This window comes from Sciurus vulgaris (assembly GCF_902686455.1).
Source record: "Sciurus vulgaris genome assembly, chromosome: 5".
NCBI classification, from domain to species: domain Eukaryota; kingdom Metazoa; phylum Chordata; class Mammalia; order Rodentia; family Sciuridae; genus Sciurus; species Sciurus vulgaris.
In genome coordinates this window covers 104272203-104294122 of record NC_136465.1, presented here as the reverse complement: position 1 = coordinate 104294122, position 21920 = coordinate 104272203, and the positions used below count along the sequence as shown (strand labels likewise).

General features: G+C 34.3%; 1 protein-coding gene across 1 annotated transcript in view; it reads right to left on the bottom strand.

Moving 5' to 3' along the window:
- PDZRN4 (PDZ domain containing ring finger 4) overlaps nt 1-21920 on the bottom strand; it is a 347895-nt gene that overhangs the window by 322460 nt on the left and 3515 nt on the right. The window contains exon 3 of the mRNA XM_079139301.1: nt 20416-20523. Within this exon, the coding sequence (XP_078995427.1) occupies nt 20416-20523 (108 nt within the window). The remainder of the gene's footprint in view (nt 1-20415; nt 20524-21920) is intronic.

Below are 21920 nucleotides of genomic sequence, written 5' to 3'. Positions count from 1 at the left end.
AAATAGAGCAGATCAAATCAACAGTTCAAGGATAACTTAATTATTGCTCTCTACAGAAAAATCCAATGGAAGATCGGACATAAATTTAATATTCTGAACATACAGGCTTTTAAGATAAAGTGAAATGTATTTTTTGATAAAAAAATAATTAATAAAAGAGATACTCAAAGTTCTTTTTTCTGGTTTCAAATCTCAAAATTTTGCAACTAAAATATATTTAGGAAATGATTTCTTCCTTGTATGGAAGTCAAACTCCTCCTGAAAAAGATTCTGAAATCCTACTCAGTTTTCAAAGTCCATATGGAATCCTTTGTGATTACCTTAAAATGAATCTTTTTTCTTCCTTTAAACAACTTCCACCCCCAGTACTTTCTATTTTTATTAATGGTGCTGATTACATAATAACATGCATTATGGTTGTTCGAATTTCTTATTTCCTCTTCTTAAAAAATCTCTACAACAGCATGAAGAACATTTTAATAACTCATTATTTCTCCTATGAAATGTCCAGAATAATTCTTTGTATGTACTAGATACCTTAATAATTAGTAGTTGTATTCCATCTGAATTTGGTCCATGGAACTTCATCTCACTGGTGATAGAGATAAAATTTTATTTAATTTAAAATAATTAAATTAATTTAGTAGTATAATGGAGCCCATGGCTCTCAATTGAGACAGAGGAAAGATTGATATGTGGAAATTAATAACCTTCTTCTCAACCTATTACCTGACTTGGATTTTCACCATTAGAAATGCACTTCTTTAAGTCTTAAGAATTCCTTGCTATTACAGAATCCCTGAGAAAAATTAAAATAGTTTTTTTTTTTGTTTGTTTTTTGTTTGTATTTTGTTTGTTTTCTTGGTGAGGGGGGAGGGGGCTGTCTCAACCTAAGATTATATTAACTAAGGACTTCTGAAGAGGAGTTTCTAAAACTGTAGTACAGAATCACATGTATCCATTCTGGAGGTACTTGTTGAACATGTATATTTCAGGGTGCAATCCCAGATCTACTAAAGTCCCCTCCAAGCTATAGACTATTCAGATCTTTTATGATTCTCCATTAGCTATCTTGAGATGCCCTAGATCTGTGTCAGAAGTTCCTCAAGTTATACTTCTGAGTGCTAAAGTCTGAAAATGACTTATTCTAGTCTTACTCATCACAATTAGGGGAAGGGTACCTCACAGTGTACCAAGGATCAGCTCTGTCCACCTGATGGTGTTCTTAGAGTGTCATGGTTATCATCAAGGATGTGTAGAAAGTTCATAACAAAAAACTGAGTCTCATTTCCACTTATAGTAGACAGAAGGAAGTCTTTGGTTTTCATTTGTGTTCTGCCTGTTCACAGTCTTTAGAGTCTCTGCAGATTGTCTGCCATAATGATAATGTGTAACTTTAGGAATTGTTTTTAAGGTACTCAATATGTCTGCTTGAGGTGTAACTTGCAAATTTTCTACTTTGGTAGAACTATTCAGGATTATCTTTCTGTCTATTGATCTAATATCACTTTCCCCCATTCTTCTCCCACAGTGGCCTAAGGCAATGCTGTAAGACAAGGATTTGCATTATTTGATTTTGAATAAACCTCATAGATACTCTAATCTTTCATGTTTTTCCTTTATTTGTCACTAAATTTAATATCACTGTTTTCCTAGATCTCAGAGTGTTGTCAGGATTTAATGAGAAAATTTACATGAAAACATTTTGTAATTCATTAAGTATTCCAACATGGTAAAGTACTATTACTTTCTATCTAAGGACCTGAATTTTTTTCTGGGGTAGGGGGGTGGTCCCAGATCAGTGGTCTCAATAATACTAGTTAACAAATTCAATTATTTAAATCAAATAGGGAGACCATACAATTTAACATCAAATTGAGATACTTTTGTGAGTGGGTGGGTAGGGGTGCTATTAATCATTTTCCAGATCAGCAAGTCTGCCCAGGGCAACTCAGATGCATGGTCAACCAGTCTGTGACACTGCACAAATTAGTTACTTTCAAACTCTTAGCCCTTGTTGAGAACGATTCTTCTACTCAGCTTCCTTTTAATTCTTGAAGTATACTGAGCTTTTTCCCACCTGTTTTATAAGTATTTGCCTATTTAAAAAAACAAACCCTTGCTAACACCCATTTATATTTCAAGTTATCCTGCAAATGTCATTCTTCAAAGACTTCCTTGATCCTCCAAATAAAAAACACCTCACCCTACCTCTGTTATTTCCTTATATAATAAAACTTCTTCATACATTTATTATGATTTGTAATACACTATTTGTTTAACTTGTATATTGGTTTTGCGTTACTACGGCAAAATACCTGAGGGCAGAATAACTTCATAAATAAAAGAGGTTTATTTAGGTCTCAGTTCTCAAAATTCAAAATCCAAGATTGGGCAGTCCCACTGGTTTGGTTTCTAAAGTGAACCTAAAAACCATGGGGTTCCAATGGCAGGGAGTACGTGTGGGTGAAAGAGTTGATGTATCAAACCAGTTAGCCAGAAGAGCACAGGGGTCAGGCTCATTCTTATAACAACTTGTTCTCACAAGACCTCAGAGGTCCCACAGGAGCAAATTTCCCTCCCTTCCAAGGGCAGCATTTTAAGATATTAGAACAGGCAATCATTTTCTAGACAGAACTCCAAAAACCCAGGAAAAAATTGACCAATGCAGTTACATCAAACTAAACATTTTTTGTATAACATTCCAGGAAGCAATCAACAGGGTGAAGAGACAGTTTACAGAACAGGAAAAAATATTTGCCAGCTATTCATCTGACAGAGGCTAGTATCTAGAATATATAAAGAACTCAAAACACTTAACAGTAAAAACCAATTAATCTAATTAAAAATGGGCAAATGATCTGAATAGACACTTTTCAGAAGAAAAAATACAAATGAACAATAAATAAAAGAAAAAAATGCTTAATATGGTTAGTCATAAGGGAAATGTCAATCAAAATTATAATGAAATACCTACCATCTGACCTCAGAACAACTATTATTTAAAAACAATAACAAATGCTTGAAAAAATGTGAAGGAAAATGAACTCTTATACACCGCAGGTGGGAATGTAAATTTGTATAGCCGCTATGGAGAACAGCATGGCAGTTCCTCAAAAAAATAGAAAGAGAACTACTGTGTACTATAGATACTTGACTTCTGGGTACACATCAGAGGAAACAGTCAGCATACAAAGAGACACCTGCATACCCAGTTTTTTTTAGTCACAATTTGCAATAGCTAAGGTATGGAATCAGAGTAGTTGCCCATCAACAGATGAAAGGATACAGAAAATGTGGTATATATGCACAAGTAGGTATTATTCAGCCATAAAGGAGAATGAAGACATGTCATTCTGCAGTAAAATGGATAGAACTGGAGAGTATGTTAAGTGAAATAAGACAGACACAAGTATTGCAAGTACTGACTCATATGTGGAATTTCAAAAATTAAAAAAAAAAAGATCTAATTTGAATGTAAAATAGTGGTTACAAGGGGCTGGGAAGGGTACCAGGGCAGTGATGGATTAAAAGAAAGGTAATTTCTTACTCTATGCATGCATGAAAATATTGCTCTGAATTCCATTACTTTGTACAATTAATATGTATTAACAGAAAACACAGGCTATAATTTTTCTGTATTTAAAGGGCATAGGAACTACATTTGGAATGACATAAAATAAAAATAGTGGGAAAGAAATATCTCTAAGTACAAACCTTCTTATATAATTGCTAATTCACAAACAAAATAAGCAGAACTTCCTCCAAAAACAGGTAAAAGGAAAATATTACTTCAATATTGCAATATATCTTTATGCTTAGCCATAATTTATTCTGGGCAAAACAAATGATTAAATGTCTATATGTGAGTTCATGCTTCTGTAATAACTGTTGAATCTAATTAGGGCCCACTGGTTTTGGTACATGTGCTGGTGTAAGATCAGATCCGGTGAACATCAGATTAGGCTTCTCTCATTAGGCTGCCTGGAGTAGGGCCTGGTTAGAGGCCCACTCTGCTTGGTGAACAGTGACATGCAAGAAAATAGAAAAAAAATGCAAGCAGAATTTATAAAATTAGACTTACAGCATATGTGTGTATTTTAGGAATCATACCAAGAAACCTAGTATCATATAAAGGAGCCAATAAAAAAGAAGAGTCAAAGGATAACCATTTCCAAAAGAATGAACAATTTATGCCACTATTGTATTTCAGATCACATGAAAAACTATAATCTTGAAATGATGTTTTCATTTGAATTTGGCCAATATGACTTTTACTCTGCTCAAGGTGATCTTCAGACAGCCCATCAAATCTAATTACTGTCTTACATATATAGGATTTTGTGCTCACTGCCTAAAGACTCCAATTATGAACCAGGCAGAGCGTGACCACAAGGAGACCTTCCTGTATTACCTTGGTTTTGTTGGGGTTGCAGTTTCAGGATCATAGTTTCCTGATTAAGATTTTATCTTTTCGTTTAAGTGGTTAACATTTCTCACTCTAATGGTAACACATAAGCACCTCAGAGAAGTCTGTTTTTCAGGAGATTGAATACCAGATCTTGCATATACTAAGTATGTGCTCTACCACTAAACCACATTCCCAGCTTTAAGAAGTTTATTCAACAATGTAGGAATGACTAGAAAAACAAATCCATCTCAAAGGCTTTCAATAAGTGCGACAGAGAGAAAGAAATTAACATAATAGGCAAACATAAAAGACATAAAAAATGCCCTTATATTTTCTAAAAGGTTTTATCCTAAAAATAAACCAAGCAATAGAATTCAAAGTTGTCTTCTAAGAACAATTCCAGGACTGGGTTGGCTTCTGAAAAGTAAAATCCAAACTGGAATCCAGAAAACTTTCAATATTTTATGTTTTTTTTTTTTTTTTTTCCACTAAAGTGTAAAAGAGATACTGACAATTCTTCCAATAAGGTGACTATTTGCAGAATACTCTGGAAAAACAACTCTGGCAGCTGGAACTATTGACAATGACATAGCATCTCCAATTATATATGATTGCAGAAGGAATAAAACATTGTGTTCTGGCTTTTTAATTTACGATTTGTTTGTATTTCCTAGTATTATGTAGACATAATTTATCTATGCAACTGACAATGTTTTAGAGATAATTTTTGAGCAACAGCTTGGCACAGAGAGAAAGTTATAAATAATTAGCAGAAATAGATTTCAAAGTTTTAGGATAAAAATTAGTTAACTATTTTTGGACTTTAGAACTTTTTGCAAAAGAAAATAAAAATTTGAAACGTAATAAAGTTTCAGAACTTCTGGAACTTTAAACCATCTGCAAACTCATGTCTACCAATCCATACAAGGAAACACACAAAGAACATAGAGAGCCAAGCTTCCATTTTTGAGTACCATGTGAATTCAGAATTTATATTTATATGTTTCAGAATTTCTAAGAATAATCTCCCAAAAGAAAAATCATTTTTTAATAATATTTTATACTTTGGCTTCATTTTTTTCAACAACTGTATACAAATAAAATGATTTAAAATATTTGTATACTTAGATATTTTAGATGTTCATCAATTGCTGAAAACAGGCAATAAATATAATATTTTATTGCATTTTAAGCACACTGTAAGATTTTAAGTACCTTGTAAACTTCCTCTCCAAAAGGTATCAATAATAATGCAACATAATTAACACCTTTACTGTTTTTTGAATACTTTAATCAGAAAATTTGCCACTAATATTGTGCTTATTGATAAAGAAAGTGATGTCTTCTTTCAGGTACCTTCATATTTGTCTTCAAGTGAATTTTTAGAAGGCTAACCAAGTTAATGGTTGTTTTTTTAAAGCTCATTTCTACTCATAATAAACCACCACTTCTCATGGTTCATTAACAGCCACTCCTATAGCATCCCAGGAGCTCTTTCCAAAATAAGGATTAAAAAATTATCTGACAAAGTGTTGACACATTACTTTCAGGCCTGGTCAAAAGAGGAAACACACACACACACACACACACACACACACACACACACACACACACACACGGGGAGATATTTATGATATTTAAGCATCTTCTGAACTTTATGTAACTTAACTTACATACTCCTAAACAATTTGAAGGTAAAAAAATAAAATAAAATAAAGGTGAAAATTTGTTCTTTTGTATATGTAAGAAAAATCCGCAAGAAACAAGAAAAAAAATTATAAAACTTAACACTCTTCACTTTCTTTTCTTAATGTAGTCTTTTCTCAAGAAAATAAGCAATAGGCTACTTCTTACCAAGTTCTAAGAAGAAGAAAGGACTACATAGCAGGTTTCCTACAAATCAGAGCTTCAAGCTTTCATTAAATACAAAAAAATCCAAATATTCTTCCTAGCTTTTGATATTATAAAATCACTTTCATATAAAGAATTAAACAGAATATGGTGAAGATTAGCAAATGTGTTGTTATGTTCATTCTGAAAGATCAAGATTCTCAGCTGCTACTAGTTAAATAACTGACAAAGTTAGAAACCAAAGCTCTACAATGATAATATACATGTTACTGACAAATCATAGAAGAAAAGTGACAGAGACAATATAGATTGGGATAGAGCTTTCTTTGGTAAAATGCTTTCTTTGGTAAAACATTTTCTTGTGAAAGATGTAAGAAATAGGAAGCTTTGGGAACTGATATGACCCTACAATATGTACAATCAGAAAAATGAGAAATTACACTCCATTCATATATGATTTATCAAAATGCATAAATGCATTCTACTGTCATGTATAACTAATTAGAACAATTTTAAACATTAAAAAAAAAATTCTTCTTCAAATTATTCCCAGAACTGGATGTCAATTTTTCTCTTGAACCTAATAGTCAAGACTTATCATAGGGCTTTTAAAGACTTCTGTTCCAGTAGGCTGGACATTTCCAGTTCCTAATGAACCCTAGGATTTAACAGTTGAATCCTGGGAACTGAGGAAATAGTATAGGTACACACAGGTAAGTGTGTTTAAAGTTTAAAACAGACAAAAGACAATAAATTCAGAGCTAAGGACCAACTATCTTCTGCTCCACTAAATGTTAGCAGGGATCTCTTAACAATGGAAACATATACAATCCCTAAATGCTTTAAGAAAAAACAAAAATCCTTGAAGGTTTTGTTAAATAGTAAACTTATATAACAGCAGCTAATTTAAACTTCATTCAATTCCACAGTTCTCTATTATATGTTATCCTATGGTTACTATTCCTTCAAATTAACAAGGCATATTTTTTCCCTGGATGTGATAAAGTTGATTAATACAATTGAACCATATCAATATTGAAGTGGCTATTCACTGGAATCCTTCAAAGGCACCAATGTGCTTATTTATTATATATACTTCGTAGCATAAAGTTTAGCACATAATAAAGAATCCATAAATGTTAGATAGTATTAGTTTTTATAATCATCATCTTCGCTACTATGATTAAATATAAAAAAGCATTTAGTATTTATGTGTTGAGATGTTTTGAATTGTCTGTATTAGACATATTTGTAAATTATAGTGAGATGATTTACTTGACAACTCACAATTTCAAACAAAATATGTTTATGTAAAATATGACAATTATTTTATGTATCTAGTATATACATAAATTTGATTTTTTAGCTTTTATATGAAAACCATTTTTCAATTATTTACCACATAACAACTTTGACCCTCTCTGTTCTTTCAGGTCTAAGATTCTCTTTTACTGTCCCTATGCCTGGGATCTATCTTTGTTTTAGTACTTACTTAATATGTCTCAGCAACTTCATTCTAAATCAGTAAGATCTGACATTACAGGAGTGCTCATTTGGATTCAAAGAAAAATTATACCTGTCTAAGAGGAGATATGCATTTTAAAGTTCTGTGTTATAAAAAAAAAATCTTCTCTAAGTGAAAGCTTGTGTAAGAAGAAAAAGAATTTTTCTTCTTTGATCATTCTTATCTGTTGGAAAGAATTATGCCTGTGAAAAAAATAACACACACATTCAGTAAAGTGAAAGGGCTTGCAACAGGGTATCCAGGCCAGAAGTATTTGCTTAGGGATCATATTAATCTTTGTGACATTATAACAGTGAACTGTGGAGGGACAGTGTAGGACTGGCCCTACTAAAAGACAAGCATTGAAAACTGAGCCTGCCAAGATAATCATGCATGATAATGTCAAAAGAGACACAGAATTGTTTTGTTTTGTGGGTTTTTCCCCCCTACTGTGTAAGGTAGAAAACGGCATTGTGATAGACCATGTTTAAAGAAACTTAGGATTTTTTTCATCTATTTAGAACATGCCTATGACACATCTCATATGTTAAGCATAGAGTTTTAAGAGCAGTGCTAGATTTACTTTATCTTTGTAGTCCTGTAAATAGTAATTCATTCCTTCCACTGTTGAAGGCCTACTGAATGCCAGGCAATGTTCTGAGTATTGAAGTTATAGCAAAAGTTAGTATTTCTAGGTTTATTTTGGCTTTAACCTGTACTTCACAACAAAGGATACTTAAACGAAGGAAAAAAAAAAAAGAGAGAGAGAGAACTCATGTAACTTCACCAGATACATCTGTATACATCATTTCACCAGATAATTTAAAATTGTAAAAAAATACACACAATTCCAAGTCTTGATAAGTATTTGGAAAAATTGAAACCCTAAGACATTGCCGGCAAGAATGTAAATCACTACACCATCTAAAGTAATGTTTGGTAACAATTATTACAGCTAAATACGTTCATATTCTATGACCCTGCAAATATACTCTTAGATATGTATGTGTGTTTGCATATGTGCACACACATGCACATACTTTGGAAGGGCATACAGATGTTCACCAAAATACATGTACAAGAATGTTCAGAACACTGTTATTGTAACAGGCCAAAATCAACAATACCATTAACTGCACAATTGACAATTAAATTGTGGTACAGTCACACAGTGAAATGCTACAGTGCTCACAGCAATGAAACAAACTAAAATTACATGCAAAATAAGTGGAGTCCACAAATATAATGTTAAAGAAATAGGATTCTAAATAACACCCATTTAAAAATTCTATTTAAGCAAGTGTCAAAACAGGCAGAACTTAGAGGAAGGAAATAATGAAACCAGGGAGGAAGGCAGATTCTTGGGATGCTTGCTATTATCTGTTTCTTGATCCTGGCACTGGTCACAGGGATGATTTTACTTTCTGATCATTCACTGTACTAGATATTTATGATTTATGACACTTCTGTAAAACTGTGCTTAAAAATAGATAATTTCAAATTGTGATATTTCTAGGAGGAAAAAGGTAAGTGAAAAAACATAATGTGGAGATATCATTTAATTAGGGCTGTCAGAGAAGGCCTCTCTGCAATGGCCATGTGTAAGTTGACAGCTGACAAGTGACTGTCACCTAAGGTACAGGAGAAGGGAGAGATTTCCAGTGGGAAGCCCTCGTGATGGGAAGAAGTTGGGTGCATCCTGGAACTGAAAGAAGGCTAATGTGGTTTAAGCAAGGGGAACCAAGGGGTGTGGTCAAAAAAAAAAAAAAAAAAAATGGAGTTGTAGGTGAGACCCAGAGAGTCAAAGGAGGCAGGGCCTTAGCAAATAGGTTGAGAACTCTGCATTTTATCCCGTATGTAGGGGAGTTATTCAAGGATTCTAGACCGAAGGATTTGCAAGTATGTGGAATGACTGGTAGAAGGTTAAGATGTCATTTACTTTGTAAATGATCAAAGATCTCTCTGGCTACTGTGGGGGGAGCTATTCAGAGTGGTCTGAGGACCAAGGACCAGGGCTAATTCATGAAAAGTGTGCTCAATGTTCATGACAACAGCAAAGGCTTTCAGAGAATTTTATGCTGCTCCCATACCCATAGGGCAACTTATCTGAGGAATCTAATGATCATAAATAACAAAGAAATTGATTAACTTTTCTCATTTTACTTCATTTTTTCTAGTAATACATTTTTATTTTATCAATCTGCAATTCACTAAAATAAAATAAAAATTTAAGTGTCTTTCACACAGTGGTTTGAGAAGCACTGGTATTAGGAGGCTTTTGGCAGAGAATACTTATGCTGGGAAACCATGTGAGAGACATTGCAGAGAAAATTTTGTCTGAAGAAGCTTAAGATGCAATACTATTTCTAAGTATATCAAATTAAGTCCAAAAGGTAAATAATAACCTCTAAACCATCCTGGGACTTCCAATAACCACATATTATTGTAGGACCCTTTCCAAAATCTGCATAGAAAATTGTGCTGGGACACCCTAGTGTTCCTCAAGGTGCTTATGCAGCATCAAACATTTGAACTCTCAATCTCTCCCTACCTTTCCATGTTTCAAAGAATGTCACAGGTTGTCTTTTAGAGCAAAACCCTCCAAGACTTGCTAAAACACTGTCTTAGCTGAACAATTAGAGGATTATGCAGACTACAATGAAGAAAACTAAAGAATACATAATCTCAGTGGTAGTAGGCTGAATGAGAAGTGAAGACAAAGGAAAATATTCGAGATAAATATGATAAATAGATAAGGTCACACAGCCATCAGTACCTTCCAGCAGCTTTCTATTGTTTTGCCTCCTGTGCTTCTTAGCTCATATGGACAACTGCAATTCTCACACATCAATCTCCCTGTCTCAAGTGCCTTTACTTTTACCCCAGTGAAATCTATGGGAGGTTTAATTTTTAAATCATGACTTTACCCATTGTCATTCCCCTGCTCAAAGTTTAACACTGACTTCTCATGGCCTATAGTACAGGAACTTTCTTCAAAGTCTGGTACAACTGACAAATGATAGTCAAGAACAGACCCAGGAGCTCCAACTTTGTGATGGTGGCAAATTGACGTCTGTACTTGTTTTCTCATCTGTAAAATCAGGATCCTACCATTGATATAATACCAACCTCACAGAGCTATGTGGAGGAAACGAACGAATGTCTATGAACATAAGCCCTGCTTATCATAATGATAAGTATTAGCTGATATTTTTTCATCATGTTCATTAGTCACAGAGGCTGTCGAGCAAGGCATCCAAGTCTTGCTCTTCACTTGGCTTATAGCATTCTTCCTAAATCTGGAAAGTTCTTGCTACACCCACTCACCTCCTTATCTCTAAACTTTCCTGTAAAGGCCTTTTCAAGTTCCATTTCACTCTTCAAACTTCAGGCCACCATCAGATCAGGGAAGTCTTTTGGGTAGTTCCTCTGTGCCAATCATGCATCATGGGTGCAATTCATTTACTTACTGTTTATTTGTTTGATATATAGCTGTCTTCTCTTGATTATAAACTCTGAGAGTCATGTGTAATCACTAACCAATCTTTTACCTCCAGCAGTTTTAAAAACCTATTGTCATTCAAACGTGTGTTCTTTACTTGGTGAATCATATTTGTAGCGAACCCCTGTAAAAACTGATTATCTTATATATAAGAAACACATTTTTGTTAACTAATGATTTCTGAAATATGATTTCTAAAGCAAATTTATTGTTTCTTTTAATGTGCCATATTATGTGAATAAAATACCAAATTACCCAATTTTAGGTAAAAATATCTGAAAAATCTTAATTTAACATGATATATTTTTCATCTATCCAGTGATTGCTTCCTAATCTACATTATGAAAAATAGTTATCTCCTCTTTATAACGTGATTCTAGTCAATTGCCCATCTAATTTTATGAGTTGAAGATATAGTCCTGTATCTCGTACAGTTATACATTATTGCCTAAAATAGTTGAAACCACATAAAGAATAATTTTTATTTCGGGGGACATTTTTTATTTGAAGGTAACAATGAATCACATCTGTGTTGCTGATTACAAAAAGAATCATCTACTTTTTCTTAAGAACACAGCAAACTGCTTCAAAAAGAAAAGGGAAGTGATTCAAAATACTACCCATAGGGCCACTGAACTCTGATGTGGATATGAGGATTCATAGGGTTAAGAGGATCAAGCACCAAACTCACCCTACACCTGACAGCTGCCTTTTTCTTCTGTGAGATGCTTTCCCAAGGCACTGGAATGAACCAGGATTTTTAGAAAAGAGTGGAAATGTTTCCATTCACATCTCTTCTCAGAAAAACTAAAATCTACTAGGAATCAGCAACATGTGCTCTATGAAAAAAAAAAGAAAACAAAGTTCCCAGAACAAGTTTTGAGAGTTGTTCCTTAAAGTTCTACAAATCCATTCTCACAGCTAGGGCTACTGTTAATTATTCCAAGCATTTCTCATCATGAGAGCTTCAGAGATACGCCCTGACCATCCTAGAGCTCTAGGAAGCTTTTAACTCTGTCTTTTCACCAAACCATTTCCAATGTTTGGAAATATGGAAAATATCTTTCATCTTTTCAATTCCTCTGTGGTTAATCGTGTTTTCATTCAATTCCATATTTGGTCCAATGCCATTTTCTGCAAAACTGTTTTACAGGCAAAGCAGTACATTCTGCCAGCTTTACCAGTGATCTTCAAGTTCAATAATGAAAACTCTGCATTAGGGTGAAAGCCAACAAACCTGTCTTCAATCCAATTTAGGCATTAATGTGAATAGAATTTGAAATTCTGCATTACACACTTGAGTTCTTTGTTGATTTATAGGTAGAAGAAACAATCTAGAGAGGTACAAATTCTTCAGTCCATTGTCAGTAGATTTTAGAGATCTTGAAACTTAAGGAACAGTAAGTCATTTAATTTATGATTTGCCTTGTAGTTAAGATGCAACACAAAAGAAAATAATGTGCAAACACAACTCTTAGGGACTGACTGCCCACCCAGTGAGATTTCAGGGACATTGAAACGCCTAAAATCCTGAGCTCAAGATTCACCCATCCATTTATCCCGTCATTCAAAAGAAATTGAACAGAATGTATGGAGTTGACCAATGTCAATGCTAGTAAGATAGTAATTTAAATAAAGTACTAAAGCCAGTTTTAAGATCACCAAAGAATAAATATTCACCCCTAGTACTTGAAAATGCTATGAAAGTGAAAAGTCTAAAAATCTTTTATCAAATAGAGATAAGAGAGTAATTCTGCTTGGTGGATTGCAAAGGGCTTCAGGGCACGTGAAAGGTTTTAAGGGACTTTTCAGCTAGAGAAGGATGTGGGAAAGAGTATCGGGTAGCAGGGAAATAAAAGAAAAACAGAGAAGTCTGATGATAGGAAAGAAGAAGTGTTTCATGTGACTACAGTAGAGGATCTAAAAAGCAAAACAACATTCAATGTAAATGGTTTGAAGAACTATTTTTGTTTCACTAAAAATTTGGGTTCTGGAGGATAGAGATGTGGCTCAGCAATAAAGCACTTGCCTGGTGTGCCCATGACCATGGGTTCAATTCCTGGCACCAGACAAGAAGAAGAAAGTTGAATTTTAACCTACTGACAATAAAATGCTAATATTTTAGTTAGCTTTTAGTCATTGTCACCTAATAAAATACCTAACAAGAACAGTTTAGAGGAAATAGTTTATTTGGGACTTACCGTTTCAAAGGTCTCAGTTTGTAGTCAGAGGACTCCATTGCTGTGGGCCCAAGGTGAGGCAGCCCATCGTGGGGAAAGGACCCAGAGAAGGGATGCTGTTCAGCTGATGGTGGGTCAGGATGGTGAGAGAGAGGAAGGGCCTCAGGCATAATGACCCTTCCAGGGCATACCCCCAATGACCCACCTCCTCCAGCCTCACCCACCTGCCTGGAGTTACCATCCAGTCAGTCCATTCAAAGTAGAATGGGCTGATTAGGTTATAGCTCTCATAATCTAATCGTTTCACCTCTGAAGATTCCCACAGTAACAGCAGCTTTTGGGGGACAGTTCATATCCAAGTCATAACAGCTAATGAGGGAGCTTAAGCAAAGGAATGAATACAAAACCCTGTAGTGTTGAGCAAAATGAGTTACAAATGGCAGCAGCTGAGTGAAGGGAACATTGAGGAGAAAAATGACAGAAGCCAGAGAATGATTCAGGCATTATCTTCAGCTGAAGTTCAAATGGTGTTCAGCACTTCCCCATGTTGCAGAGAAATAAGAAAGTGAGCCAGAAATTGCCAGATGGCTAGGATGGTTGAAAGAAAAAAGGAGGATGAAAACCAGTAAGATACAGCCCACTCTGACATTTTACCTAAAACAAACACTGCATCTTGTTTTAAGATAAATTGTGATCATGTTACAGGTGCTGTGATGAGGCGACTAGCAAGCACAGTTAGACCTCCTGAGAAGGACACCAAATCCAGTAACACAGTGTGCAAACGGTACAGTCATGTGGTGGCCTGGTTTCCTTTCTTGGGAGCTTAGCCATCAATAAACCAAACCCAAATTCATGTCTTATGAATTTAAGATAAATTACTAGTGATTAACACACTAAAGCTCAATTGCATAAAGACCTTTCCAGGCTTTCTTTTTAAATTAAAATAAAACTGTATTTACTAATAATGGAAACTCAGTGGAATGACAAAAAACAATATGATCATCTAGACAGAAAATAGAACTAGTTTATTAGCCAGTTTTCTATTACTATAACAAAATAAGCTGAGGCTGGGTGCTTTAAAAAAAAAGAGGTTTATTCAGCCTACAGTATTGGAGGTTTAAAGGTATGGCACCAGATCACTTTGGCTCTGGTGAGGCCCTCATGTTGGAAGGAATACACTTGAAAGAGAGAGATTACATAGCAAAGCAGGAAGCCAAAGCCTGGAGAAGGGCCAATGTTGATTTTTTCTAACAACCCTCTGGAGAGTACTAGCCAGGGTCCAACAAAACTACCTTAATCCTTCCCCAGGGTGATGCCCTCAATGACCTCCCACTAGACCCCTCTACTTAAAGTTCCTGTGACATCTTGAGACTGCCACAAGGGGGACTAAGTATCCAATGTATAACCCTTGGAGGACATATTAAACCACAGCAGCTACCTCTTATGACACATATACTTACAGGCAAGAAACAGAATTAGAGAATTTGAGAAAGCTTCCCACATAATTCATCAAAAGTTCAAGGCCAAGACTCAAGTTCAAAGCCCATACCCCTTCCAGAAACCACAATGCTGTCTCATACCTCCAGATTCTACTACTTTACTTTCCCATGTCATGATTTCTAAAAATGCATTGAACTACTTGTAGGATGATGGCAGAGCTAAAAGGAACCCACTGTGTCAATCCCGTAAGGCAAGACAGTAATGTCCATTTAGATCCTTAAGGACTGAAGTGGCAACTTCAAGGAAAGTCTTCTCATGGGCAGAAAACAGGGCTCCACCTTCAGTCACTTGAGTGAAGAGAGGGGTCTTAGTGATCTTTTTCAAAACACAGCATGCACCACCTGGCACATATGAGGCAATGCATACATACTTGTTGGATGACTGAGTCAGTTCATAACCACACAGTTACAAAAGTTCCCTTTACAGCTCTTCTTGCCTCTGGGTATTCATTTGGATATGTGAAAATCCACAAGCTAAAACCACCTACACTTCTTCATCCAAACTCACGTGTCTATACACAGAGGAATGACTTGAAAGTTGGCAGCAGGTAGCCTGGATTTTCCCAGGAAGAAACAGAAGGAAATAGTCCCTATTTCCCTTTTTGTATTCTGGAGCACAAGTTACTTGCAAAAATTAAACAAAGTACAAGAAACTCACAATAGTGAATTCCCTAAATGTGACCTGTGTGGAGGCACTTGTACATACAGAAATGGAATTCTGCAGAGACTGAGGAAAACTGACTTGGTCAGGTCATGAACATTTCAACTGCCAGGACAGAAATTTCAGCCAGGTCTCCTTGATTTCAGAACCCAGGGTCTTCCATTGTACCACACTATTTTTCAAGATATATTAAAATACACAATTGTATAATAACTGCATTATGATGCTGAAGCTACATTTGATTGAGTAGCATTAGATCATGACTACAAATTTCACTAAAAGTTATTATTCACTTGCACAAATATAATTACTTTTAGGTCCTTCCTCATTCTTTCAAACAACCAGTCTGTTATTTGAACAGTTAAAATATACTTTAATAACGCGGGATGAGGATACTATTTCATTGAAGCATTGAGTGGTGGGTTCAGATGAAGCAATAATTTGTCAAAAACACTAACTGCCCACTAGTTTTACAAATGACCTACAGAACTTGCACATGCTTCTTGTAATGAACAGATGAGGGCTGCAGCTTTGTGAGGTGTGACGTGCCATCAGGAATACCTGGAGGAAGCACCATGTAGACCTGATTAAACATTTCAAAGTATCTAACTCTGATCTGCACTTAATTTTCCTCCTTTAACAGCTGTAAACTACTCTGGGAAACTTTAGCCAAATAAATGTGGAAGCTAATAAAGATTTTTACTTCAGCTGTGTAGTGAGTGATGACACAAAATTCAGAAGTGAAAATATTACAGAACTAAAGGAAAGTATAATTGCACTCTGGCAGTAAAGTTCCTGAGCCTCATGGAAAGCACGACTGTGTCACTGTTCAGTGTGGGAACTACTTGCAAAACAAAATAAAAAGCCTTTTAAGTTGTGTTTCTTTATGCATTTCAAGTTAAATATAGAGAAGACAAATATATATATATATATATATATATATTTATATGAAAATACTGCTTTCTGTCCAAAAGTATTGATGTCACAGACTACTCTGGTCTCCAGAAGTTGAAAAAAGGATGGCAATCACTCTGTCCCACCACGGTCCTGTTACACAGCATTGGCTGGGAGCTGGAGGGAGTGGTGGAGGAAGAATGTGAACCAACAGCCATAATAGCGATGCAGCTTTTCCCACTCTGGGGTTGTGTGTGTAGTGCTTCTAGCAACATCACAGTAATAACAGAGGAACACTGTTGTTGACAGCAGCAGAGAATTTTGATTCTCAACCCCTTCCCATGTACCCACTAGGCATCCTAACATGATGATAACTACAGCCACAGTATTAGCCTCTTCTAGAACTGTGTCCAAGTTTCTGGTAGCAAAGAGGATCTGTGCTCCTTTTGAGTCTTGAAAGGACAAAAAAACAGCATTCAAAAGATGCTTTTATTCACATGAACACTAGCAAATTCCTAGTCTACGTGAATTCCTGTGATATTTCAAGACGCTTACAATATCCTTGGCCTTTTCATTCTCCAGTGATAGTTTGACACCTAATGCTGCAACTCAAATATCAGAGCAGTTTTTCAAACAGTAAATATTTTCACAAATGTGGAGGTAGAAATAGCCAGAAACTAGGCAACATGGTTGCTTGTGGAGAACAACTCCAAAAATCAACTTGCCTTTTATGATATAAAAAGTACAACATAGGCTTACTTTGTGACTGTGATTTTTTTTATTCTTTCGTGATTATAAATATAATCAATTTTAGTACAATCTAGATTTTTTAAGTGATACTTTTGGAGTTGTTGGACCTTGCTTAACAGTGGGAAAATTGTTATAATCAATATTTTTATTAGCACTAGTAAAGTAACTGTAACCATTAATAGGATCAACTCTTTAACATATCTATCTTCCTATTCAAAAAAGCAATTTAGAAAAATTGTTATTTTATGTGAGTGTGTGTGTGTGTGTGTGTGTGTGTGTGTGTAGAGAGAGAGATAGATAGATAGGGATGAATATTTTTATTCATTTGTTTTTATGTGGTGCTGAGAATCGCCCCAGTGCCTCACACATGCTAGGCAAGCTTTCTACCACTGAGCCACAAACCCAGCCCTTGCCCTTATGTGTGTTTTGTTTGTTACATAAAATATTTTTTAATAGATCTTGATGGTAAACAATAAATTTTTTACAATAGATTGGGGCACTTATGTCTATAGACAGTTTCACAATATGGATATGTGCTCTTTACTACCAAATTTATTTGTTGCACTAGGTTAAAATCAACATAGCCATTTGAAATTCAAAAGCCATTTGAAAGAGAAAATCAATTAAAGTTGATTGATCAACAAATGATTGAGCACAAAACAGAATTCATTGCCTTTGTTCTAAAAATCTGTTTATCCAGTTCTGTGTATTTAAAATAAATTGATACATTTCTTGTCCATTTCCCATTAGCTGCACTCCACAAAGTTTGATTGGGGCCCTAATGACAGATGAATTAAATAAGTGCAAGCTTCAAATGCTTCTAAGTTTTCTTGGTACATAGGGATATTTTATGACACATATGCACAAGGCAAACATGCTACTTGCTTAAACAGATACTAAGGTCACACAAATATCTATTCACTAAAAATACTGACAAAAACTAAATATGAGGTATTTATTTCTAGTAATCTTCCTTTGAAAATATTTCATGCTAATTAACAAGACAACATTCTAGAAATATGCATATCTAATTCATTTCCTAACTATAAATGTGGTCACAGGGATCCATTACAGAACTATTGTGTGTGTGTGTGTGTGTGTGTGTGTGTGTGGTGTGTATGTGTGTGGGAGCTGGCTATAAATATATATATATTTTTTTATATAAATATATATATATATATATATATATCCTGGCATAAAAGATACATTGAAAAATTTCTATTGAGATAAGTTTCAAGTCTTTGTCATTAATCGCTAACATATACAAATCAAGGTGAATAATAATAGTGTTGCAGCTAGTAATAAATTCCATTTGAATTCCCATTGTTGATTTTTTTTCTCTTTATCTTATAGGACTTAAACAAGAGTAGTCTGACATACATTAGTAACATATAGATGTCTAGATGCACTGGATTTATCAACCACAGTTTTTTATAAAACTACAGAATTGCCTCTTTACATAAGCAAACACTGAGTATTTAACAATAGTATTATATTGCAACATAAAAGAAAAGTTCTTCCTTTCTTTTAATGCAACATTAATGAAGTATCTGTAACATTGTTACCTAGCTAGAATCTAGAATAAATTATTTTTAAAATTCTCAGTACTTGTTTCTGTGGTGTGTGTGTGTGTGTGTGTGTGTGTGTGTGTGTGTGTAATTGAATGTATTTATTCAGTTCCATCAGCCCTTCTAGTAGTATGAAATATAGGCATTCATTTTCTGTTTAACCAGAAAAATGAAAATGCTTTAGAGATACAGCAGGAAATAATGAGGACAACTTTTGTTTAAATTATGTGTTTCTTTAAAATATAGTGCACAAACATGAGTAGAAATAGAAAAATTCTAACTTTAAAAACTATAACCTCTAAATGTTTTCAGTAGGCAAACTGTCAAGAAAAATGATAGCAATAGTGAAAGCAGTTTGTGCTTTCTTGACTATACAACTGGAAGTAGCAAATCTTGATACAAGAGGACTCTTAGATTAAAAACTTACAAAACAAAGCAAAACAAAACAAAAAACCCAACAGAAACCCAGACCATCTCAGCCCAGAGTAACTCCTTTCTCTTCCCAGAGTGTCTGATCAGTTAAGTTCTAAACATTATGTGTTCTTTTTTCCCCCAAGACAGAAAACACGTGACTTCTCTATATTCTTTGCTCTTATCCTATATCAGTGTATTCAAAATTCAACTTGTGTGCAAATAATGAATAAAAATTTAGAACTTTATCCAAAGCTTAATAAAGAAAAAGAGCCTCTGCCCAGAGACTTTATGTAGACATTCAGAAACATAGTATCAGTGACTAAATAACAGAATAAACAGAATTAAAAAAAAAAAAATGGTGGAGTCAAATAAACCATTCCAATTTCTATTTTTACCTTTACTAATACACTGGAAATAAATCCATTGACAAAAGCAACCTAATCATTTTGTTAATGTCAAAAAATATTATCTCAACTAGTTAATGAAACATCAAAAGGAAAAAAAATGGCAGATTGCAGTAACCCCAAATTCCACATTTTAGTCCAAATCACTAGCATAAAGGTGTTTACTCATATCACCCCAAAATACAATAGAGTTCTATCATACAATAGGGAAAATTTTCCACCAACTTTTTTGCCACAGGATAAAACAGCTACTTTCTTTTTTCTTTCAAATATTAAAATAAATAAATAAATAAAGGACATGGGATGAGGCAATCATATTAAACTAAGAAATGGTAAAGGTAAAGGCATTGTACAAATAATTATAAACTACATATATTAAAAGCAAGTTAAAATAGTATTGAAACATTAAAAATAGTAATAAAAAGTCTCCTTGGGCAGAGGTTTATCATCTTTTAAAATGTCACAAAAATTAATTATTTACTAGTCATACAAGTATCTTCACAGCTCATGGAAGAGACAATTTATTAAAAGAGAGTTATTCATTAACACATTTGAAAACTTTAGGCATTTCAATCTTTTATTGCAATATTTATTAATTGGTAAAGAATTACCACAGAATTTTAGACTTTTTGAGGAATTAAAAAAGTAATACCTCAACTGCTGCATTACGTATATATTCTAATAAGGCCCCACCAAGGTGAAGCAAATGAGCTTGGAAATTTAAAATGTATAAATATTTAATCTATAGGTCATGTGTTGCTTGTATTATTATCTTACCTCAATGATTTTGTCATGAACCTCCAGACCATCTGCTCTGTCAGCAGGTCCATTTTCTAAAATTTTTGAAACATAAATTCCTTCAGTAGATGGTTCTTCTTGATTATTCTATAAAAAATATAATCATCAGCAGAAAGAAATATGCAAGTAACATTTTTATAAAGGACAATTTTCTAAATGTAACATTGCCAGTCTTCCTTCAATATGTAACTCTCTCAGCTGGGAATTTGGCAGAGAATTTTAACTTACTTAACACCAACTAGTAATTAATCAGGGTGGCAGTTTTAATGAACAAGTCCAGCAACTCTGACAAGATTAGCTGTTCATTTTACATTTTTCAGTACACATAAAAAGCTCTGGGAGAAAAGGGTGTATGCAAGGTGAGGTCGACTGGTTTCTAAGTCTTATTTCTATACTATCTCACTTCTATAGGGTGATAAAGTTACAGAAGAAAAACAAAGCATATCCAGACTGTATTGTACAATATGTTTGATATGTGGTCATATATTTGAAAATATGATTTAGCTTCCCAATGTGACAAATTTGGAAATAACATTGATCATGTCTATTCACAGAGATGACTGGGAACTTGCTCAAGTGTAAAATCCCAAAAGATCAACATTAAACTGCAAGGAAACCCATTTGACACTGATCTTTATATGTCTCCAGGTGCAATGTGTCTCATGACTGGACCTCAAACATATGGCCATTGTACAAATAGGACATTTTAGCCGGTCTCAGGAAACCAATTATACTGTAAAACTTATTTAGAAAAAAAATGTTCATCATCCTATAATAAATTATTACATAGTTTGAAATGTCATTTTACTTCATGGCAGGCTAAATAAAATAATTTCATTTTATTCACATGACTTTTAAGAGGCTTTTAAAATGTCCAGTGTCATCTAAATGTCAAATACCTAACTGACGTTTATAAAAGTATTCCTTGGGGGAAAAGAGAACAAAAATGGTATGACAAGACTTATGTCTTTTCATCATACATGGGGACCATGTTAGAAGCATACGCACAGCAGTTGTGAGTTGATAGTTTTGCTTGCTGCATCCTAGACACAGAAGAAAACAGGCCACTACCATCCTGCTGGAATAGCACATAGTCATTAACCCTATGACAGTTTCCTTGGATAATATGTGTAATGCAGAATGCAAAATTTTTTCAAGGCAGTTTATTGGGTAAATTAAACAACAGAATTTTTAAATGTTATCACCTTTTTCCAGTTATGATGGAAAATTAAGTTGACATAGGATTTGAAAGATGTAAAAGAGCTTTGCAACTACAGTATATAAGTTTATAATATGCATTTGAAAGCCCTTGGTATTAATGCACAGATCATTGTTCATTCAATTAAATGAAGGAGTTGATTTGGAATGCTAAAAATATTTCAAATCAACTTTCTTTAACAAGGAGCTTCCTATGTAATTGTGAAAACAATCATCCCTTATTTGAATTTAACTGTTCACTCAACGTGTGTTATTGACTTCCCAGT